The sequence below is a fragment of the Theobroma cacao genome, chromosome 9 (assembly GCF_000208745.1).
Source record: "Theobroma cacao cultivar B97-61/B2 chromosome 9, Criollo_cocoa_genome_V2, whole genome shotgun sequence".
In the NCBI taxonomy this organism is placed as follows: Eukaryota; Viridiplantae; Streptophyta; class Magnoliopsida; order Malvales; family Malvaceae; genus Theobroma; species Theobroma cacao.
The window spans coordinates 2,874,163-2,897,853 of NC_030858.1; the positions used below are offsets into that span (position 1 = coordinate 2,874,163).

The 23,691-nt window shown below is 35.8% G+C and overlaps 3 protein-coding genes across 3 annotated transcripts; 1 reads left to right on the top strand and 2 right to left on the bottom strand.

The window, feature by feature from the left end:
* Positions 1,467–4,723, bottom strand: LOC18588091 (eukaryotic initiation factor 4A-2). Its single transcript, XM_007012261.2, has 5 exons — positions 4,552–4,723; positions 3,943–4,009; positions 3,630–3,736; positions 2,904–3,334; positions 1,467–2,613 (listed from the first exon to the last, which is right to left on the bottom strand). The coding sequence occupies exons 2-5, from the start codon at positions 4,005–4,007 to the stop codon at positions 1,978–1,980; spliced, it is 1,239 nt and encodes a 412-aa protein (XP_007012323.1). The 5' UTR covers positions 4,008–4,009; positions 4,552–4,723; the 3' UTR covers positions 1,467–1,977.
* On the top strand, positions 8,210–12,058 carry LOC18588092 (eukaryotic initiation factor 4A-9). The gene is made up of 5 exons (XM_007012262.2): positions 8,210–8,380; positions 9,346–9,415; positions 9,514–9,620; positions 9,727–10,157; positions 11,198–12,058. Exons 2-5 carry the CDS (start codon positions 9,348–9,350, stop codon positions 11,831–11,833), a joined length of 1,242 nt encoding a protein of 413 aa, XP_007012324.1. The 5' UTR covers positions 8,210–8,380; positions 9,346–9,347; the 3' UTR covers positions 11,834–12,058.
* On the bottom strand, positions 18,544–23,539 carry LOC18588093. Its single transcript, XM_007012264.2, has 13 exons — positions 23,328–23,539; positions 22,865–22,982; positions 22,698–22,759; positions 22,286–22,336; positions 22,156–22,182; positions 21,514–21,618; positions 21,283–21,390; positions 21,107–21,178; positions 20,938–20,988; positions 20,198–20,260; positions 19,985–20,109; positions 19,676–19,838; positions 18,544–19,402 (listed from the first exon to the last, which is right to left on the bottom strand). Exons 2-13 carry the CDS (start codon positions 22,971–22,973, stop codon positions 18,689–18,691), a joined length of 1,650 nt encoding a protein of 549 aa, XP_007012326.2. The 5' UTR covers positions 22,974–22,982; positions 23,328–23,539; the 3' UTR covers positions 18,544–18,688.

The window sequence follows — 23,691 nt, forward strand, 5'->3', positions numbered from 1 at the left end:
GCATTGACCAGTCATACTTTGAAGCAGAAACTATTCATAAATTAACTTTATGCAAAAAAAAAAATCTAGTAAAAACTCTTTTCATTGTTCAGTGAGCTTAGCCATTGTCTTTTTGTCGATTAAAATACATAAAAAGTTCCTTTGATAATCCTGCCCCGTGGTTAGGGACTCCAGGTTTCCAGTTCTGTTTCAAAAGAGATGGAGAAACAGAATTGACAGTTTTAAGGCTAATATCTTTCTTTCTGCATCTCTTTCACCACTAGTAACAAGCCTGCATGAACATGAGTACAACAGAAGTGAAACAGAAAGTGTTTGTACATTTATTTGCTGCTCTGCATTAAGTTGCTGCTAAACTGTGCCTTTCATTCAACTCTTTTTGCGTTTGTCTGTTCCAATCAGCAACTTAAGATCAACTGATCAAAAGCCACAAATAACAGAGGTACTAGTAACTACTAACAACCCCAAAAGGCAACTCGTTTTTATGTCGCTTGGTTCACACACCAAACTACCTCTAGTCAATTACGTTGGCGTTGAAAAGAATTCCCCGCAGCGCATACCCTTTGAAGCGGTCTAAAAACTCAATTAAATACACCCCATCCCTCATTCTTTTTCTTTTTCACTCGTTGAAAGCTTGACATGACAAGTCTTCGAGTAACTCGTATGCATTTTGGGTCCCCAAATGCTTGCTTAGATCATTTCGTAAATCATATTCTGATACTTAAATGCAAGGTACGCGATGGTTAAGCAAAGGAAAGACCAGAACTGATGTTAAGTCAGCACTTTTTTTTTATTTATTTTGGAGGGGCATTGAAGTTAGAGCATCTTTTTCATATGATCTGACGAAAGTTCTTATCCGCATTTTACCCGACGGGTTGTGGCTTTAATACATTGACAGCGATGAGCAGCATTCCAGGGACCAGGCTTCACAAAAGTTATCAACTTATCATGATTGTAGGGCTAGACGCTTGCTCCTGCGGGTGGAAAGGGGTGGAAGTGGAGAAGCGAAATGCTCACCACATCATATGGGCGCCAAGCTCAAAAGTCGGTAGGCCATACGGCCCTCGCTCGCCTTTACCGAAAGTTCCGAACGCGTGACCAGGAAATAGTCCAGCCAATATTTTAAGCACTCGTTTCGACTCCTCTGAACTTCCCTATCAAATAGAATCTAGATGCCCACTAATATATAGATAGCATCATCTTACCTTAGCTGTGAAGCAATTCTGCAAAGAGAATGAGCAGCTGCCACAGAACATGCTAGTATACTAGCATGTTTTACAAAAAATTTTAAACCTACAAATGATTTTGAGACTAGGGGAGCAATTTAGATTTTAGCTCCACCTACATAGATTTAGGCATTAGGTCTTGCAGTCTTGCTGCAACAGAGATATCGTAAAACTAAATATAAGTCAATAAGCTGGAGAAGCAGAATAGAATATCAAGCATCAAACATTGGGAAGACTGTCATCTGCCAACCAATTAGCACAATTTTCCATATCTGAATGAATGCTAAATAACACATGCGCAGCCTAGATGAATACAACCTTCTACAGCTACTAACAGGTTACATTCAATGACTCCAATCCCTCCTTTCTTGATCGGACTGAAACTCTCAAACAATCATGCCAACTAATTAGCTACGGGGAGGAGACAAGCATAACTACCAAAATGTCAACAAAAGGCAAGTCCAATAATCTAAAATAATCAAGTTACCACTCTACATAATATCCTCTCAAATAGAGAAACTAGAGGAGAAAAAATAACATAAAACAACATAATTTAACAGAAAACTAGAACAATACTACATTTTTTTCTTACTTGGACACACACCAAATCAAAATTTGAACATCAGATTTCTAAATGGTAATGGGAACCCATCTAAATGTGCAGGAACAAAAACCCCTTCCAACTGTAAGGGCACCAGACCTTAAAACTTTGTCACCTCCAAGTAGCCATTTATCTAGCCAACCCAAAACAGCATCAAATAAGATCAGCAACATTTGACGGCAGCTCCTCAACCACAACATTATAGAACTTCTGGATGTCAAATAGCATCCTCTCATCATCCCTGGTCACAAAGTTGATGGCAACACCTTTTCTCCCAAATCTTCCACTTCGACCAATTCTATGAAGGTAGTTCTCTGGTTGTGTTGGGAGATCATAATTGATCACAAGAGAGACTTGCTGAACATCAATACCTCGAGCCAAGAGATCTGTAGTGATAAGCACACGAGAGGATCCAGATCGGAATTCCCGCATGATGATGTCTCTTGTATTTTGGTCCATATCTCCATGGGTGGCAGAGACTGTATGATCACGACTCCGCATCTTGTCTGTAAGCCAATCTACCTTACGCCTAGTGTTCACAAAAATTACGCTTTGGGTGATTGCCAAAGTCTCATAGAGATCACAAAGTGTCTCAAGCTTCCATTCCTCCTTCTCAACATTGACATAAAACTGCTTGATACCCTCAAGGGTAAGCTCATCACGCTTCACCAGAATCCTTACAGGTTTGTTCATGAACTTCCTTGTGATCTCAAGGGCTTCAGGAGGCATTGTAGCAGAGAAAACTCCTACTTGAATTTTGGGTGGCAGTAACTGGAAAATGTCATAGATCTGGAACATAACAACAGAGTCAACAAAACAACAAACCAAAAAACAGAAAATCACAGCAAAAGGAAGAGCTAGCTTAAAAACTACCAATCCAGAAATTGTCACAATTCCAAAATATACATTTTGTCAACTACTAGAATGCTAATAGGTAAAATATTTTCTCTTAAGCATTAACATGTAAGAACCTGATTAAATTCTCATTATATCCCAATAATTAGCTTTACAACTAAAGCTATCATCTTCTAGGAAAAGCACAAGAAATATTACATACAGCTTATAAGTTAAAAAAGGACCTGATCCTTAAAACCTCGTGAGAGCATTTCATCTGCTTCATCCAACACAAACATCTTTATGTGATCAGGGCGGAGAGATTGTCTCCTCAACATGTCAAACACACGGCCAGGTGTACCAACAACCACATGAACTCCAGTGGAGAGAATCCGTTGATCTTCACGGACACTGGTCCCACCTACACAAGCATGAACCTTAACACCAAGGTAATCACCTAATGCCCGCATGACCTTCTCAATTTGTTGTGCTAATTCTCGAGTTGGTGCAAGGACCAATGCTTGGCACTGAACTAAGCTGTAGTCAAGCTGCTGTAAAATTCCAGAGCAAAAAGTTGCTGTTTTTCCTGTTCCAGACTGTGCTTGTTGAATAACATCAAGTCCCTTGCAGAATGGTACAATCCCCCTTTGCTGAATTGCAGATGGCTTCTCAAAACCTTCAAAGAAAATTTTGATCGATGTAAGGGACTAAAGTCTTGAAAAATAAAAAGAAATGAAGCTGTTGCTAGAACTTCACAGTCCACATTTTTACCATAGCAAATTACAGGTTGTTAATTGAACATACATATAAGATAAAACCTAAATTAGTAAACAAATTAATCAAATTTGAATCACCTATAAAGTCCAATAAGTTTTAATAGTGCTACTGCATACAGCAAAACATCAGAGTATTACACTATGCCCCCTTTGAAGTTGTCAACTAACAAAGTAGTAGCAATTGATCCAACTTACCATAAGCATAAATGCCCCTAAGAAGATTCTCTTGCAATCCCATAGAATCAAAAGTGTCATAAACTTCATCATATGTTGTAAAGAATTCTTGCCCATCAGCCTCAAGTCTGCTCATATTAATTTACCATCTCAAGCATTAGATATCTTTCTTTAAAATCTGAAGCTTAGCAAACTATAAACACACCAGCTAACAAGTCATAAAGACCATGAAGTAGCAAAACAAACTTATATTTCAAACAATAAATCTAACTCTGAAAGCTTAAATACCTTGAAACAATACAAGGAAATTATAAAAAAAAAAAAAAAACCTTACTCATTCATTTTAGCATCATACTGGCGAGCATCAAATTGAGATCCCTCTGGTGCTGCAGCAGCCATGACTGCAAAGAGCAACCCATACTTAAATAAATTATAAAAATTACACATTCCATGTCTAATTTCATGTGGCAATCTTGCCAGCAGGATCCAATCATCAGGCCAAAGACAATTGATTTAGTCTTAATCAGAAAAATTCCCAAAGACAACCCATGAAGTTCACCTACTTCTATTTGTTCATGGTGCTGAATGCCAACAAGGCCTAGAATTACCTTTATACATTAACCTATATAATATTTGAAAGAAACAAAGGTAGAAAATCACAACTACACGAGTATCACAACCAAATTAAACGTTTGAAGTATATTTTGATAAGTAAGCTGCAATAATTTAGCCAAAAAAGAACAACCTAAGTCCCAAACTAAGATCTGCCGGATGAAAGTGAAACCCATGTCCAAAACAGCAAAAACAAGCTGGGTTCCATTCTCACATGTTAATTCTTCAAGCAAAGACGATATCAAAACAAAGAGCAAAAATTTATAAAGCTAAGCAAATACTGTAAAGAAGCTAAACAACATAAAGGGCGATAAAGAAAAGAAAATACTACCTGGTAGTGAAGATGATTGAGAGAAATTTGTGAGCCGGGGGGTGATTTTTTAGGGCTAGGGTTTTGGCCCAAACACCTCGGATCTCTCTGTCTCTTGGAGTAAGTAAAGGGCGAGAGAGGGTCGATGGATAGAGACTAGAGAGACTGAGAGGAAAAAGAGAGACCCTCAACCGGCGAAGCCCCGGACTTTATGCATCCTCCTTCCTTTCCTTTTATGTTTTCACGATTTTACCCCTTTGTTCCCATTCTGCGGCGTCGTTTTGAACCACCAGAGAGAATACCAATAGTTGGGTGGCATGAGATTTTATTTATTTTTTTGGTATAAAAGTTATTAAATTCTTAATTAAATAATTAGGTGACATTAATTGGCAATTGAGTAAAAGTAAGAATAATTAGAGAGAGTCTTTGATAATACGTAACAAATAATAATAGAAGAGGACACTTGCGTCTTGAGGAAGAGGTAGACGACATAGGATTATTCGACGCAGGCGATGTACTAGGTTTTTGGCAAAAGTTTAAGATAGATAGAACCATGTAATTTTCTTACAAAAACAAAGGAGTTGTTGTCGCTTCATCTTGGATACATAGATCTAATGTTAAGAAACTTAACATTGAGAGTATGACACGTTTCCTTCTCTGTCATAATTTGCACTCAAATGAAAACTTTTGAAAACATTTCATTCTAAATTGAACAAAATCAAAAGTTTGATCCTCATATGAAACATTTAGTAAAACTTTTTTGCTGATTTGAGCAATTAACTTTTTTTATGTGTAATAAAGATGATAGGTCATTTTTTTATGTGGAAGTAATTATCTTTTATTTACCCTTGCTAGTTTGAAAAATATCCTCTTACTCCTATGAAGTTTGGTAGAAAATACACTTATTTTCAGAAAAAGAAATATTTTTAATTAATAAAATAATTTTAAATGAAAAGGCAAGCATATCGTCCATTTATTATTTGTTTCGTTATTTTTGTTGTTTCTCTTTTCTTTTTTTCTATTATAGAAAATTTATTTTAACTACTAAATTATGAAATTTAAATAATTTTAAAATTATCTTTAATTACTAAAAAATAAAATTTTAATTATTTGTATTCTAACAATTACATATTAATTTTATTAAACTTAGCTTTAACTTAATTATTTATTAACTTTGAAATGAATATATTAAATTATTTTAAGTTAAGAAATTAATTACCATTAATTTTTAAAAAAATTACTAATAAAGAAGCCGTCTAACAAGACAAATGGAAACAAAAGAGAAAGAAAAGAAAAACAAACAAAATAGAATATTTTTATTATCTAAAATAAACTTTGAAAAATATTAGTTTGATTAATAGTATCTTAATATCACTTACTTTTCAAAAAGAGATAAATGGAGAAATTGTTTTTCAGGCTCCTAGAGGAATGTTTTATTTTCAATAAAACCTCGTAAACGATAAATTTTTTTTAATTGAATTATATAATTTAATACATTTGATATATAATTGAAAACATAATTTAATTTAATTTAATTTAAAAATAATTTTTAAAATAAATAAATCTTTTAATGATGATTATATCTATTGGTGTCAATGGGATTTAAATGGATTTTAAAGAACTGACAAAATTGACTTCAATGCGAGTTTTTCAATAGATGTTATCTTTAAAACTTATTTCGCGTCTAACTTTGTATTGCACTTTACGAGAGTAGACTGTTAGATACACCTAAAGGTTTGTAAAGTTGTTTGACCTTTGCAGTAAGTAGATTATAAAGAATTTGAAAGTTTTTGTAGTTGATGGAAACTTAAGTGTTTATGTTAATAGAATACAACACTTTTCTTATCCTTGATATTTCTGCACTTATTTTGTTGTTTATTTGATGTCTCAAAATGGTTGGTTACAAGCCTTTTATATAAGGTTGTAAGTGTCTCTTCTTAAAGGATACAACCCTTTCATTAAGGCATTATTTTGTCTATAAGGTATTTTGACATTTTGTCAGACACAACTTTTGGATAAAAGTATTGTTTCAATAATCATGTTATGAAAAAATAACTATTCATTTTATAAGATATAATATTTGAGTTATAATTTGAAATAATAACTTTTCATATTTAACATTTGAGTTTTGATGTCTTTTCAATTTATCTCATAACATTTCATTTTTTTAAGAGATATAACTATTTATATGAAAACCTACTTGTAAATCAATAGACACATTATGTCACTTTATGTGACATAACCTTTGAGTTAAGATAGTTTTTCATCATATGATATAACCTTTTGATTTTGAAAATACACAAACAATATCTAATGAAATCTCGTAATTTTGTAATTAAAGTAAAAAAAAGTGAAATAGAGAAAGAAATGACAAAGAGATATATTTATCTTTTATTTAAAAAATGAAATAGAGAATTTCCTGTGGGTTGGTTCAGAAGATAGTTCCCATAATCACTTGGTTAAATGGGACAAAATGTGCTTGCCTAGAGAATTTCTTGATGAATGTGTATGGAGTTCCCAATTTGTGGTGACATTGTAGGAAATTTAGAAAAGTCATAATAGGTGGGTTTTGACGGTTTTACGAAATACCCCAAAAGTTGTTTGGAGAAAGGCTCGAATTGCATCTAAAGAAATTATGAACATTTTGGATTCTAAGCAAGCACAACACAAGACACCAAAGTGGCTACCACCTGCTTTGGGTAGCTTTTTATTGAATATAGAGGAGTTTATAAAGCTGGCTTAAAATGTGCTTCTACAAAGGGTTGATTCGTAACTCCAATGGTGAATGAATTGAGAGGCTTTGTTCTCAACATTAGAAGTACTGATAGCTTGATAGTCAAATTATAGGGAGCGTCTACTGTTAGCAAGAAAGCTTACAAATTAGTTCATTGGTCTTGGAAGTTGATGCGTTAGTTGTTGTTTAGTTTCTCATTGCCTGGGTTGGATCTTCTCATCCTTATGATCCATTAATTTAAGATTGAATTTTGCTCATTCAAGAGGGATGGGTTACAGAGATTAGACATATTTATCACTAGGGGAATTAATGTCCAGATTTTCGAGCAAATTTGATCCAAAGTTGTCCTCTGGGCGTAACAAGATTGATAAATACTCATGAAGAATTGTGTTTCTTATTTAGGAATAATATATATGGTCCTCCTACTTTGAGACATTAATCGAGGTATCCGACGATTATATATAAAAAAATTAATATGATAATTAAATTATTATTATTTTTAAATAACAAATTAATTTTTAATCAAATTAAGAAAAATTAAAATTTTAAACAAAGAGTAATTTTATTTTAACTAAACCTCAAGAAATTGTTCGTCTCCTGCTAAAAAGAACATAAAGAATTACTAGTCTCCAACCCAAACACGCGGCCAAACAGCCAGTCGCTTTACGGGAATTGGCAAAAATAAAGAAGGGGCAATTTCGTCACCAAGCAATCCACGTGGCGAGACGTTGCCAAACCAACAACCAATCGCCAATCGTGCAACGCAACTCATCTTTTGCTGTCAATACGCAAGGGTAGGTTCGTCCACACATAATTACGTGGCGTAATCTCAACGGTCATTACAACTCACCAATGTAAGTTTCGTTTTTCGAATTTATGTCCAAAATTAATGTCCCAAACGAAAACACAACTAGGATTACAATTTCTCGTATATAAACACGTGTGCTTCACCGATTCTTCATTAGCTCCTTGCTCCAAAACCTTTAAACTGCTGTTCCTGTCCAAAAAGAACTGTTCTTCAGATCCGGTTAGAGTTTTCTCCAAACCTCTAACCTTAAATTCATTACTTTCTTGTTTCAATTCAATCTCGAAAACAACGACAATCAAACCAAACAGGTGATCTTCGATTCTCGGATTCTGTTTTTTGCTCTATTGGTTTGTTTTCTGCTCGAGGCTTTTTTTTTTTTTAAATTAATCAGTCCGATTACTGTGTTTTATTTATCGTATTAATCTGTCTTTTGATGTTTGTTTAGATTTGTTTTTGTATTTTGATACTGTGTCGTTTGATCACCAATATGAATAACATAAGGCGCTGTCTGGTTTCTTTGATCATGGTTTGGCGAGCTATGCGATCAGTCTCTTTAAGCTCTGTTTCTTTTGAGTAACATAATTTTTGTTGATTATGTTTGTTAACCAGTGATGGCCGAGATTCATCAGGATAAATTTGCGTGATCTTCTTTCTGTTGTATTATGCTGTAGTATGATAACCGTTTCATCGTCAATTGTATTAGTTATCAAGCCTTTAAGATTGTCTATTTTTAATTTGAATTTGATGGCTTAAATATTTTACATTAGTTTACTTGGAGGTTTTAGGTAGCTAAATATGGAACTCTATGTTCTAGCTGTTAGATTGACTCTGGATTAACTGCTTCATGCGTTAAGATTTCAAGGCTTAATTGTTTGATGTTCTATTGTCTGTTAAATGCTTTACTTGTTATGTTCTTATGTTTCCATTTATTGAAACACTTGTCTACGAGCATTTTATAAGCACCAAAAAAACATTGTCATTGTAAATGGGCCATTCTGGTTTATAAAGAAACGGCCTGTACATGTTGACATAAGATTTTAGTCCTAAATTAAGTTGGTATGCTTGCACTCAAACATTTATATCAGATGGAGATTACTATTTGTTTTTAAAAATGCTGTTTTAGTTTGGGGTAGTTATTTATATGTTGCTCTTTTAGGCATTGTGGTGGTGCACTGACAGTGTTGGGAGATGTGAAATCTAATATTAGTTGTATGGTTCTGTTATAGATGTCTTACCATGTCTTATGTGATGCTTTTTTTGTTGCTGGTTACAGTCATGGCTGGACTTGCAACTGACGGATCACAGTATGATGCTCATCAATATGACAGCAAAATGAATGAATTGTAAGTTTTACATTCACCTCAATTTTCTTTGATTAATTCTTAGTCAGGTATACTTATATAGTGTCAGATTTCTGATTTTTATTGGCTCGTGATTATAGGCTTTCTGATGAAGGAAAAGAGTTCTTTACTACTTATGATGAGGTCTGTGAGAGCTTTGATAAAATGGGTTTGAAAGAAAACCTCCTAAGAGGCATCTATGCTTATGGTAATCTTAATTTTTTTCTAATAATTTGGCCTTTCTATCGTTGAACAAGAAAAATAAAAACGCATATGTTGAGGACCAAAATTTATGACACAATTCTTCTGTACAGGATTTGAGAAGCCTTCAGCAATTCAGCAAAGGGGAATTGTTCCCTTCTGCAAAGGTCTAGATGTAATTCAGCAAGCACAGTCTGGTACTGGTAAAACAGCAACGTTCTGTTCTGGGATCTTGCAGCAGCTGGATTATGATTTAGTACAATGTCAAGCTTTGGTTCTTGCTCCCACTAGAGAGCTTGCACAACAGATTGAGAAAGTCATGCGTGCCCTTGGTGATTATTTGGGAGTAAAAGTTCATGCATGTGTTGGTGGAACCAGTGTCCGGGAGGATCAACGGATCCTTGCTGCTGGTGTCCATGTTGTTGTTGGTACTCCTGGTCGTGTTTTTGACATGCTTCGTAGGCAGTCCCTTCGTGCAGATGCCATCAGGATGTTTGTCCTGGATGAAGCTGATGAAATGCTTTCCCGGGGTTTTAAAGATCAGGTCTATATCTTGCCTTAACTAGTATGAATAGTTGTGCATAATGTTTAGTGCCACATTCATTCACAGGAGTTTCTTGATTGATGATGATCATGATAATGATAACACTTTACGAATTAACTACTGCTGTAAGTACCTAAGCGCTTGGTGGCCAATTCAGCTAGAAAAATAAAGGACAGTAACTGTCTAGCTTAAATGAAGAAAAGGATGAAAGGAGTTTCTTCATCGTAGATCACTTTACCAATAAACTACTTTCGTAAGTACCTAAGTCTTAGTTGCCAATAAGTGCCTAGCTTAAAATGAATTAGCAGATGAAATCTAAGAGATGATGACCTTTTGTATTAGAAGACCTTGTCAGTCATGGTGGTGATGGTAGTAGTAAATATATTGTTGACAATGATTATTTAATATTTGATGATCATGAATCTATAACAGTACATTTCTGCAAGTAAGTACCTAGGTATTTGGTAACTGCTTTGGTGAGTGAAATCAAAGGAAATGTGTGTCCTGCTTATATTGAGAAAAGAATACTAAATCAATGGAACTACTTTATAGGAAGATGTTGAGTCACTGCTGGTGATCTTTACTAAGTTGCATATGTTGGAGAGGATGTTTAGGACATTTCAAAAGCTTGTCTCTTTTCTATATGATGATGAAGATGTAGTATAATGTGTGATTATGGTGCATATGTGGTAGTTTGTATGCCTTGTGGGGATTCAGTTTCGCATATGCCTGACAATTATTTGTTATTGTCTTATGCTTTGTTCCGAAAACTATTCCTTAATTTTTAACCCTTCTAATCTTCAAAAAAAAAAAATATAACCCCTATCACCATGATCTCGTAATTACTTTTGCATTAGGATTATCAAACAATGTCCATTCCGTTATTAATTTTCTTCTACTTGGCAGTGTCATTAACTATGTATAAGCTGTCTGCCTGTTTTCTTCTTAACAGGCTTTACTTCCCTTCTGATGTGCTAAATTATGTATTAATATAGCTTTTAATGTTTGTGATTGATTGAGCCTAACGTCTTCTTTTTCAGATCTATGATATCTTCCAGCAACTCCCTGCGAAAATCCAGGTTGGTGTATTTTCTGCAACAATGCCACCTGAGGCTCTTGAGATTACGCGGAAATTCATGAACAAACCAGTCAGAATTCTTGTAAAGCGTGATGAGCTTACCCTTGAAGGTATTAAGCAGTTTTACGTCAATGTTGACAAGGAGGAGTGGAAGCTTGACACACTTTGTGATCTCTATGAAACTCTGGCCATCACTCAGAGTGTCATCTTTGTTAACACCAGACGCAAAGTCGATTGGCTTACCGATCAATTGCGGAGCCGTGATCACACGGTGTCTGCCACCCATGGAGACATGGACCAGAACACAAGGGATATTATCATGCGTGAGTTCCGTTCAGGATCTTCACGTGTGCTGATCACCACCGATCTCTTGGCTCGAGGGATTGATGTCCAGCAGGTCTCCTTGGTTATTAACTATGATTTGCCGACTCAACCTGAGAACTATCTTCACCGCATTGGTCGAAGTGGAAGGTTTGGGAGGAAAGGTGTTGCAATCAACTTTGTGACGAGAGATGATGACAGGATGCTGACTGACATCCAGAGGTTCTACAATGTGGTGATTGAGGAGCTGCCTGCCAATGTTGCGGATTTGATCTGATTGGTTCATTCTCATACACAAGAGCATACATGTCTGTTTGTTTTAGTTAGGGAAAGGTTAAACCGGATTTGGTTTGTTGGACTTCATTATAATTATTGTCTTTTTTTTTTTTTGGTTCTGGTCTCCTGGGTTTTTGTGAAATCTTGTTTGTTGCGATGTTCCAAGGCTCAAATTTTGATTAAAAACAGAGATAAATGAATTTTCTTGCCCAACTTCTTTCTCTCATTTCATATTTTCCTTTCATTGTTTCTCCCTATCTGAACGTATGGACAAAAGAAGATATCAGCAAGAACACTATTTGTTGGTTCATTCATTCTCTTTGCATTATTCGTTAAATGGAATAAAATATCGATTGTGGCATTTAATTTCATGGGAGAATCGAATGATATATATATTCTGGAATATATCTTAGGAGAATGTATTAAACAGTAATGAAAAGGGAATATCTTATTTAGTTTGATTCAAAACATAACCGATACAGATTATTTTTATATTTTTTATATGTAAGATGTGCATAAATGAAAAGTTTGATGTCTCTTTATGTGCACATGCACGGTGATAGTTTTTTATAATACAAATTAACTTTATTAATTCGATACTTATACCTTTCAAAAATAAAAATATATCACTGTTATTAGTTTCCACCTGGTATTGAAGAGTTGGATTAGATGTCTCCTGTCTACGTAAGAAAAGTAATGAATCCAGAGAGACTGATTTGATTAATTTGTTTTTACCAAGTAATTTAAGCACATATGTCCTTTATTATATATATATATATATATACATCGTTTAATAATGAAACCACCGGGCTTTTGAAATATTAAAAGTAACCTGGTATCCCTCCCGGAGACCAAAAGCAAAAGAAAAATGGAGGATCACAATAATTCACAATTCATATGTCCATAATTTTTCTTTATTTTTTGAGTGAAAATGTTAAACAAATTGAAAAGAGTTGGGCTCATGCATGGGAATTAGGTGTTGTTCGTGCCTCCCCCCTTAGCCAATAGCACCCATTCATGTTAGCAAAGTTAGAGAAGCATGTGGTGAAAGCACATGCACCTGATCCACCCTGAAATCATCACATGCTTAGCATTGAGCTGTCGACCCGCAAACCGGCTCATTCCCCTCTGTTCTCATGTCATGGGAATTTCATGCTCCTCCATACTCCATCCCTTTTAGTACGTGTCATTTCCTTTTCCAAATGATACACTTTTTCAGCTAAGGGGATACATATGTTTTTTTTGGGGAAGAAACTTGATTGTCTCCATATCCTTCCATAAATAATAATGGCTAGATTTCCTAGTATCTGTCCTTTGGACTAGTCTTGTAGTGAGTCAGGTCAGGGTAGTCGAGCATTGAGATGATATTTAGATGCTTAATTCTCCAATATTTTATATGGGGTATATATATGATCAATGGGATATTCATACATTCTAAGTAGTATTTTACTGATTTGGTGTTGACAGACATTAACATTACTAAAATGTTTTACAAATTCTGATTAAATGAATAAAGATCTTTTTGTTCCAAATCATATCAATCAAGATTATCATCTTGTTACGTAGGCATCCTTTGGTGGGAATTAAATTCTCATGTAGATTGAGTGAGATATGTAGGTATTTGTTACATGTGGAAGATTATGGAATATGTTTGAAGCTCTGTGTCTAACTCCTAGAGAGACATGTGACCAAGAAACTCCAAAAAAGAAAAAGAAAGGGAATTATCCCAAATAGATAATATTATTAGGTGATTCCTGATTGGACACCATTTAATAAGCAACAAAACACAAAGATTTCACATTCCTGATTGCAATCAATTCTCTTTTTGCTTGGACTTCCATGGAAATACATGATGGAATCATTTCGGATGGGGAATAGATTGTGCTAGGAGTTGCAAAGGCAAAACAACAAACTCGTGGCTGGGTCTCAAGCCAGCAGGGTCGAACTTCCCCTATGTTGCCACTTGTAACCCACACGCATAAACCAAATCTCTAGTTGCCGAAAGTGGCACAAGATAGGATCCTAACGTGCTCTTTTACCTGCCGTTAGGGTTAGCATGGAAGAAAAAAAACACACAAAAGGCCCTTCCCCTCATAACTTAAGAAGATGCTTTGTTGAAGCAAGTTGTGGGCTGTGGGAGAGGGAGGGTGCCCTCTTTTCAACAGATGGTTTTTCTATTAAAGCTGCTGGGAAATGGGAATCCACATGTATGGCAGCCGCCTCCCTCATCTTCCACTCTTGAAAGGGAAAGTTTAGACCACAAACAAGAAATACCCCACTTCCATAATGGGAAAATTTTATAATTCTTTGCTTGTACCCACCATATGCCATCATTCTAAGTACAAATAAAGTAAGGAAATTAGGGTTATTCTCCATTACGAGACATTCTTATATGTTAATTGAGAAGTGGGCATACTCTTTTATTTTTTATCTAATATTTGTTAAAATTATAAACAGTTATGTCTTCAAAAAATTCAATTACTTAAAGTGGAGTTACTCGTGATAAACTAGATTAGGTGATTGGATCAACGCGGTTTACATCATTACATTAAATGGGAAGCATGCAAGAGTTGGGAAGAAAAGACATGTACCCCCCCAAGTAATTAATTAAGCGAAGGGTTAGAGGTAGGGGGTACTTTACGCAAGTATCAAATCTAATGGCGATTATACTACTGAATACGGAATGTAGGAAAGGAATGACGTCCCCGCGAACCACGCATTTGGAGTGATTGGTCGGAACATTGTCAATGATTCTTTACATCATTATTTTGTTTAATTAATATAAAGCATATATACTTTGAACTGCTTTAGCGCCGCATTGGATCTTTGCGTGGTCATGCGTTCATGAGGTTGTGGTGAGCTCTCATTGGCTGATCCTATCAGAAACCCAATTGTTTCTTTGCTTTTCTTTTCTTCTTCTTCATCTTTCTTTTCTCTCTTTCTCTTTTCCCAAAGGCAATGGGAAGGGACCAGCAGTTTTTTGGGTCCCAACCTCACTGCATATGCCTTGTGGTATGCAAACGAGAAGGGTAAAATGATAGAGTAATAACCTCGAAGACAGATGGTGTATGAGTTTAACTTCTGTTTCTCATGACAATTCAAGTCATGAAGCTATTTCTTTGAACGCTCTCCTACATCAACCACTGTAGAAAATGTTAGTAATGGTTTCTGTGATCTCATAAGCAATGGCAATATAATCATGTCAGGGGCAATATATATAATTGAGAAATGTAAGGAAATGTTGTTGCTTTACTAAGCCAAAAGCTCGAATTAATGTCTACTACACATATCTAAAGGATTTGGATGAAAGTAACAGAAAAATGGAATGGAATAGGTAAGATTCATGGATCTTTGATAGTACCGTTTCCTACATTTTATGTGCTAATGTGGGAGAACATATAGAAGTAAGAACTAGAATACATGGGTAACAAACATGTATGGCAAATGGAGGTATGTATTCAACTGCTTAAGAGAATAAAAAAACCGTTGCAACAATCGAATGAGTAGTCATCTGTTGTGGGGGCTGCCCTGCTGGTCCATTCTTGAGTGTTCCTTTTTTCCTTGTTCTTCGTACCTGTTTGTTGGCACTAGGCACCTAAGAGGGTTTTTTAATGCGGCTGCTGCTGTGGTTCTGCTTTCTTTTTGGGGTGTAGACGCGTGATCTCCTTTGTTTTTGTTATATGGTTTGCTGCTCTTTTGCCGTAGCAGCCCTCATCTCCATTCATCTGTATCTCCAAAGAGGAAGAAAAAATCAACTGATGAGAACATCGAAGAAGATTTTGGATTTTTGCATTTGTTTGAGTAGATATCACGTACGAGATATATCCAAATGTGTAGAGTAGTTCTAGTTATTATAATTCTATTAACTTAAAACTAAATGAACTCTCTCTTTCAAAAGCAAGGCAAATAGTTCCAAAAGTCTTCTTCATGAAGCCACTTTTAATGTGGAAGAGAGCAGATTCATTCATGAGGCCCAGTTGAAAAGAGATAGGATTGAGTACTGATTGAGAGTTGAACACGATAAAAGAGAAAACTTGAGGATTGGAGGGTTAAGATATTTAGAATTACTAGATGCATTGGTAAGAGTAATTGAATAAATGAGTCTGGTTAGATTTGTATGGGCCTCTGGGGTGATAAAAAAGATAATGACTTACTTTCTTCTTCTTTTTTTCAATCGATCTCTGCACAATGGTAATAAAATAATTGGGAGTGACCAATAACAGATAAACCCACATTTATTCCAAACGTGATGCAACCACTCTCTTTTCCATTCTATATAAAGCCCTATGCTCCTTCAATGCTTCCCACACCAAAGCAAAGCCAAGCAAAGCAGAAACAAAGAGAGATGTTTCAGTAGTCTAATGGAACATTTCTGGGGTATATAGGGATGCATACCTAAAGGGCGGGGGGGGGGGGGGGGGGGTGTCTTTTGGTTTCAGCTTCAGCATGCTTGGTAGGAAGCCTATGATCTAATCTCTCTGCTAAAAAGGGTTTTAGGGTAAGGGAGGTGACAGAAGAGAGTGAGCACACAGGGTGCTTTCTTGCATGCTTGGCTTTCATGCTTGAAGCTCTGCGTGCTCACTCTCTATCTGTCATCCACCTCTCTCTCTCTCTCTCTCTCTCTCTCTCTTTGTTCGTTCCTTGTGTGTGCATGAGCCTGTTTTAGACCAGCTAGGGATTTCTGTTTATTTTGCATGAATTTACTGTGAACACGCCAAACTTGGACATGTAGTTTGTACTGACTCTTCATTAACTTGCGTACTCGTGGCAAAGGAAAGAAGTCATAACAGTGCTCGTCCTTGCATTTGGCAAGTCACTGTAATGGGCTACAAGGTTCTTGTACTTGGCTTGTACTTTTACAGTATCAAAGCTGAACCATAAGCTCCATCGAAAGACCAAAGCCTAAAAAAGGTCACTGTTTTTGTTCTCATCATTCATCAGTGTACAAGGACAAGACCAGTTAAAGGAATGGTACTTGCACTCCAATTTCTCTTTTCCCATCGTCAGTTTAGGTTTCAGTCTCATAACCCTATATATATAGCTTATAGGGTCCATTTGTGCGTATGAAGTGTAACTAGCTAGATCTAAGCTGGGTTTTTAGCTAGTGAACTAAAGGGGGTATGAAGTATGAAGCTACATCCATAACTTTTTTTTTTTTGAAGATTAAAGAGGATCATTTCATTATATAGAACTATTACTTACAAAAACAGACAATTATCAACTGGTGTTCCTCCAATTAATACTGTCCTAGGATGGCTTACAAAAGAAAAAAAAAACAGCGGTGACAGCAACCTGTTAAACTATACAGATGTGCATTTTGCTTCTTAATCTATTTTTTCGTTGAATTGAAACAGGTATACATCTCTCAGCTTCATTACCTAGCTATGGATGTAGCACATAATCTTCACATAAATGTTGCAGCCTATATATAAAAATTAACTTGTTTATGTGAAGATGCAGTTGCACTGTGGTCGGGTTTCCTCAGTTCTGTCAAGTTTTTATTTACATCACACGATGTTTCATCTGATGAATTGAAGAATAGGGTAGCTCGAGTGAATTTCGTATGTCTTCCTCCTCTATTCCTCTTTACTTACTGCGACATATGATATGCGGATAAATGTCTCCTCTCCTTGCTTTGGAACCTGTTCTTCTGTTCATCAGATCTGTAGAGATACGTGCTCAAAGCAGACATGGAGGTCTTAACAGCACAACCAGAATCTACAAGCTAATGATCCATGAACATGAGCTCGGTGTTTCAAAGATGACACAGCCATGGTTCTTAATTTGTTAACTCTTATCTGAAAAACCAACTGGTTCTTGGCTGGTAATAACAGTAAGAAGGCAACGATGGTGTCAGTTCATGAAGCAAAAAGACCTTGAAATCTACCAAAATTAACCAGGGAACTCGACATGTCCAACTTCAGCATAGAGTACATGGAAGTTTGAAGAATTTTTCTCAAACTTCGTTCTCTCAAGTACTAAGACCAAGGAGAAAGAAGGGTTTCCATTTCTTCCTTCCTTTCTTTTACCCTTTAATAATGTATCCTTCCTGCTGGACGGACGCTTGAAATGCTGTAAAGGCGTTTTCTATGTTGAGGATTGATGTATTGTAGAGTTCAATTCTCTATGCGAGGGCACATGATTTTTACTTGGTGTATAGAATACTAGTATTTTCCTTTGCATGCTCAGCAGAAAAAAGGAAAACAGGTAATCTTTTTTCCTTGCAAGTTGTACCATTTTTCGTTATTTTACCCTCTTTTATCTTTGTTTTTCTTTGGTGGAGCAAATCTAATAAAGTAAAAGTTCCTTATGGTGCGACCCATTGAGATCTCGAGATTGCTATTCTGTGTGGTTAATGATCATTTGAAAATGAACACAAAATTCCTACCAAGCTTGGGATTAATCAAGGGATATAAGGAGAAGGGAAGAGGCCATTCTCAACTCTTTGAGGTACAATTTTTATCTGTCTTACTCGTGATCTTGTTGTATATGCTTGTCACATTTTCAAGCACTGGGACAATCTTAATTTTTTCAATACAAAGCTGTGTTGATGTTCTTGCATGTCTGAACTGTAATTCATCGATCCTTTGCTTCAATGGCTTTCCTTTTCTGAGAAACAAATGAGTTCATCTTCACCGTTTGAACGTTTACATATCAGAATTTGGCGGGTAAGTTTTAAGCAAATGAAATTGTATGATCTTCCATGATTGATACAGGAAGAGAAAATGGTACAACTACGAAGAACACCAAGCTACAAAAATGAATTCACTTCCGATTAAACATAGGCAGTATTTTTTTTAAAAAAAAAGCAAAATTATGGCAAACTATCATTAACGTGAAAGCATTAAGATGCCTTTCAATCTATTTGGAAATACATGATATTTAGTGCCGAAGTAGGGATATGCCCCTTGAACCTGTCCTCTGGAAACCAAGAGCTGATTAAGCTTTGAGACTGATCGGCTGCACTTGCTTTTGCCCACTTGTCTACGAGCCTAAAACCAAATTGAGATGCAGCTGAAAGTAGAGACGGCTCGTCAACTCGCCGAAAGATATGACAGAGAATTAGTGCCGGCGCTTCGTCCCTGCCAGCACTTCTGTTAGATGACATCAAATCTCTTGCAGTTGAAAACAAAGGTAAAATAGCTTCAGGAATGTAAGTAACATCTGTTCCTATGATTAAATCAAAGCCTTCAGGATTCAAGGCTTTAATGGCTTCGATATCATCCCTATTTCCCCATTCTAGTCTCTTCGTAATAAGTTTAGTTAAAAATGGTGGTCTAAGGTTTGATGTGATATTTTGGGTCAATAACTCAAGTGCTTTTCTATCTCCGTCAGTGGCAACCACAGTGTTTGCAGATCTGACGGCAACCATTGAGCAGATGCCTCCACAGCCGCACCCCAATTCCAAAACCCTTTTCCCTGCGACAATATTTGGATTTCTTGCAAGGATAGCAGCCATCAAACGAGCTGATTCCCACAACATCAAGCCAGTTGATTTGCACGTGTGTTGGTACTCTTTGGATAGTACTTTGATCTTGAAATTGCGGCAGTCAAGCTCAATGTTAATAACCTGAGGAAAATATAGGAAGAGAACAACTTGATGTCTTTGAAGAAGTAAACATAAAAGCAGAAGCATGCAAGTTGAGATCAGCTAATGAGACAAAAGTCCAAGTTAAAATTTAATTCATAATTTAGAAATATTGAATGCAATGAAGGAAGATACAAGAAGCGGAAGAAGAGCAACAAGGATTACATTTCTTGTCCAAATTAAAAAAAAAAAGAAATGGAATTATCTTAGAAATAAATATAATATTCAATGTTCAATAAGTATTCAAATCTTTACCTCATTATCATTAGTAGTTGGAACTCCAAACATTTCGACTGCCATACCTTCAGACATGTCAACCACATCTTCAACAGGCTCCACAACAGCCTTAGTAGGAGCCTCTGAACTAGGGAAAGAGTTTACACAATCTGAATAGCGAAATACAGCTTGGACCCAACGCCTAAAATCACAGGCAATACAATTCCTTCAGGGCAAATGTAAAGTTCTTCCAAGAAATGTGGAGCAACTCAAAAGTTGTAAATCAGAATTAGTTATCATCCCAGAGGGCAAAAAGTTTGTTCTCTTGCTAAGTCATTGATCATTTACCGATTCATCACCAATTCACGTGCTCGATTCTCAACTTGTTTGCAACACAAACCAAGTTCTTCAGCATCAAGTCCTTGTTCTTTAAACAAGCTTGTCAAGAACTCATTAGAAAAATAGAAAGCACGCTGAAAAGGAAAGCGTTAGATCGTAAAACATCTGCCTTACTGAAAGGCAAAAATACTAAGATAAATGCATAACATGAATGGTACATACAGTGCCATCACCCCTGACATAGAAGTTTTCACTGATTTTTTGATCCTTGCCAGAGAACCTTTCCTGTCAACCAAGGTATATATATATATGGAAAAATACATATCAGAAGCAGACAAGCCACCATGCTAAGATTCACTAGACATCAAATGGTTAGAGATAGGATCAATTTAAACAATTTAGAATCCAGTAAAAAAGGGAAAATATATCCTACAATAAACTTAATAATGTTCTGCTTCAAATACTTGAATAATCAGTGTTCTAAATCAGGATGCTTCTATTGTTCAAATCATGTCATTATACACGAAAGCACTCCAAGTATATTAAAGGAAAAAAACCAGCTGCAGATCAGTAATCGACTGCAGCATAGATAGTCGTGAATGCATTCCCTTAAAAGTATAAAACAAGAGAGAATTTGCTTAATAGAAGCAAGCAGCTATGTCTTAATGACCATTTACACCTGTAAGCAAGGTGAGCATTACCTTTATACCCATACATGTGCCTGCATAATGAAACACACACCACCAATCCAATTGAACAAAACTGAAATCTAAATTTCCTGGTATTGTAAATATCAGCTAAGGGCAAACAAGCCCTTAAATTTTTTTTTTAGCTCAGCAACAAGACCTTAATTAAAGCACCAAAAAATCAGAACATATATTCTCAGATTATTACAAGAAACTATGAAATCATAACAGAAGTCCAGCACATTAATCTTAATAAAAAAGTGTGCATAGATCAACCTGAGCAAGGTCTCCAACAGCATAGTCTCGAAACAGCACATAACCATTTGGCTGGAAAGGCAAAAAAAAAAATGGAAAAAGAAGAACGGTACCAAGTTTAGTTTTGTATCAGCAAGGTAGATAAGAAATCCTGATATATTGCTGTGATGCAAATACAGTTATTACTTACCTTGAGAACTTTTTTGATGTTCTGCAAGACTGAAGGCATCTTCTCTGGGGATACTGCAGATAACACAAAAATCTACTTAAAAGGTCAGCCGCTAATGTATAATAAACATCATAAATGAAACACAAACATATGGACAAGGAGAAAATAATAATATATCAAAATGATTATTCAAATACCATGGTTACAACATCAACAGAGGCTGGAGAAATCTGTTTGCTAAGGTCATCAGTCGTCAGGTCACAGACAAAAGCACTGACACGAGTCTCAGTGAACTCTTTATGTGCCTACAATAATAAGGGAAACAAATTCATTCATGCTGCAATAACTATTTAAACTAGATCTCTAGATAATAGGTATTCAACCTTCAATTATGAATAATGGAGCAGTAAGAGAACAAGAAACTAAACCTTAACCAAATTAACTGCACGGGGTGAAAAGTCACATGCATGAACAAAAACATCTGGGTAAGTGGCAATCAAAGGGAATACAGCATTTCCAGCTCCACAGCCAACCTGCTTACCAAGATCACTCACATTAACTCTATAAATATAGCAGCTTTACAAGAGGAGAATTTAAGAATCTTCCCACAAAGGCACTACTTAGCACACACTATAAGGAAAAGTTAGGTCAAATGCTATCACAGTTTATAATGATGTATGAAAGAAAATAGTGACCAAAAATATAAGTGAAATAGTTGACGAAACAAAGATCATGGGACTAATTTATCAACCAAAGTACTAAATGCAAGTAGAAGAAGAAAATTACAATCTCTAGCTCAACCTACACAGATAAAAAAATAAATATTTGCCACAAAATTCCCCAGTAACAATAAGGGCATCTCAATTAAAATTACCAGACTAAATTAGAGAAATATAACAAGAACTCATACAGAAGGCAGAAAAGCTAGCACAATTCCACATTTACTCGAACTCAATTAACAAGTTCATGTTCAAATAAGCTGGCAATAACAAACAACCTATTGCTGAATTAAACTCGGAAATAAAGTTGGTAGATACTGATTATGTGAAGGAGGATGTTAGGTGATTTACCTCCAGAATAACTTTTCTTCCACTTCCCTGAGTAAATAGAAAAAAAAAAAAAAGTAAATATGGAATCAAAATGTGTTAAAGAATTATAAAATCAAATATATGGATAAGAAAATTCTTATCTATGACTCACAGAGAAATACTGATCCCACTCCTTGTCCAAGTAGTGCCGATCTTTGAAAAACTGAAGCAACAGGAAATGGACAATGTCAAAAAGCAGTAAAAATAATCAGGGTAAAATTCTTGTAGCAGTGATTCTACTGAAGTTGCAAATTTTCTAGAAGTGAGCCAAAAGGAGCTTTGCACACCAACCATAGCTAGTACAAGATTAAACCAAAATTTGTAACATGAGAGTATTGATCTCTGGCATCTGAGCAACTATATCTATCATTGCATTAGACATTACCGACCAGCAACATGTACATTGCCAGTCCAAATTCTGGGGCTTAGTAATGGTAATAGCACATTAAAGTAATAACAAAGTGATAGTAGCGGTTGCTATAGGAGGGGAAAATGACTGAAGAAAACTGCGTGGGGAAACTTACTCTATCTTGATGCCGCCTGTAGAATTGATCCCAATACTTCTTAGCGTCTCTTTCATACTTGTCTGCAAACAGAACGTTTGGTTTAAAGGAAAAAAAAAACAATAAAACTGCACCTTATCAACTTGATGTAGCCATGAATTGAGAGCAAAACAACTATTATTGAGCACCTCTCCAAAAGGGAGAAACTCCAGGGTTAGTGGTAGGGTATATTTGTATCCTCTGTGACTGTGCCGGTTGTTGCTGCTCCACATTGTTTTGCGTATTGGAAGCCATCATTGGATAAGACTTATCGGTAAAAGCAGATTAAAAACAAAAAGGACGTTACCAAACATCATGAAAATTGAAAAGCTATGATATATTAGATCGCGTCATGGATTAGCGTCAATGAATAAAACACGAAATTCAGCACACATTTCTGAAACTTTTCCTTTTCCAGGACAGCAAATGTCAGCTACCCATTTTTTTTGTTGGTTCTGATTGAGACTAATATGAAATCCAATTCGCAAATCTTAGAGGCAAAGCAATTAACATAACAATCATGTTTTATTCGATTCACGCATGATCTCGTAATGGAATCCAATATTCAATGCAGAATTTTTTATTTTTTTTTAAAGAAAGAAAGTTATCTACCTGTTTTACTCGGCGTGGATGCAGGAACAGGGGAACAGAGGAGAGAGAAACCAAAGAGTTAGAGACAGAGAGGGTTTAGGGTTTTCGCTGCTGAAGCTGAAAGCTTGGCGCCTAAAACGCAACGTTTTCGTACGTGTTTTCACTTTTTCTTCACCGTTAGGTCCCCGCGTTTAACCAGATACGATTTCGGTAACTTACGTCTCTCCTCTCCAGATATACTGGGAGGGGGAAATAAGCCTGAACAAATGGTGTTCGTTTCTAATTAGTAAAAACGTGATCCTTGCATTGCTTCTCAAACAGAAATCTGATTGAACTTTAGCAGTTAAAAATGCCCTTTTCTTCATAAATATTGGTTGAGAAATCA

Excerpts from the sequence above, each read along its gene's own strand:
- LOC18588091 (XM_007012261.2), bottom strand. The coding sequence starts at position 4,007 with ATGGCTGCTGCAGCACCAGAGGGATCTCAATTTGATGCTCGCCAGTAT. Across the intron at positions 3,737-3,942 it reads TATGATGCTAAAATGAATGA|ACTTGAGGCTGATGGGCAAG; the intron begins GTAAGGTTTTTT and ends TAATATGAGCAG. Across the intron at positions 3,335-3,629 it reads TAGGGGCATTTATGCTTATG|GTTTTGAGAAGCCATCTGCA; the intron begins GTAAGTTGGATC and ends TTTTCTTTGAAG.
- LOC18588092 (XM_007012262.2), top strand. The coding sequence starts at position 9,348 with ATGGCTGGACTTGCAACTGACGGATCACAGTATGATGCTCATCAATAT. Across the intron at positions 9,416-9,513 it reads GACAGCAAAATGAATGAATT|GCTTTCTGATGAAGGAAAAG; the intron begins GTAAGTTTTACA and ends TCGTGATTATAG. Across the intron at positions 9,621-9,726 it reads AAGAGGCATCTATGCTTATG|GATTTGAGAAGCCTTCAGCA; the intron begins GTAATCTTAATT and ends TCTTCTGTACAG.
- LOC18588093 (XM_007012264.2), bottom strand. The coding sequence starts at position 22,973 with ATGATGGCTTCCAATACGCAAAACAATGTGGAGCAGCAACAACCGGCA. Across the intron at positions 22,760-22,864 it reads AGTTTCTCCCTTTTGGAGAG|ACAAGTATGAAAGAGACGCT; the intron begins GTGCTCAATAAT and ends TTCTGTTTGCAG. Across the intron at positions 20,989-21,106 it reads ACATCAAAAAAGTTCTCAAG|CCAAATGGTTATGTGCTGTT; the intron begins GTAAGTAATAAC and ends TTGCCTTTCCAG.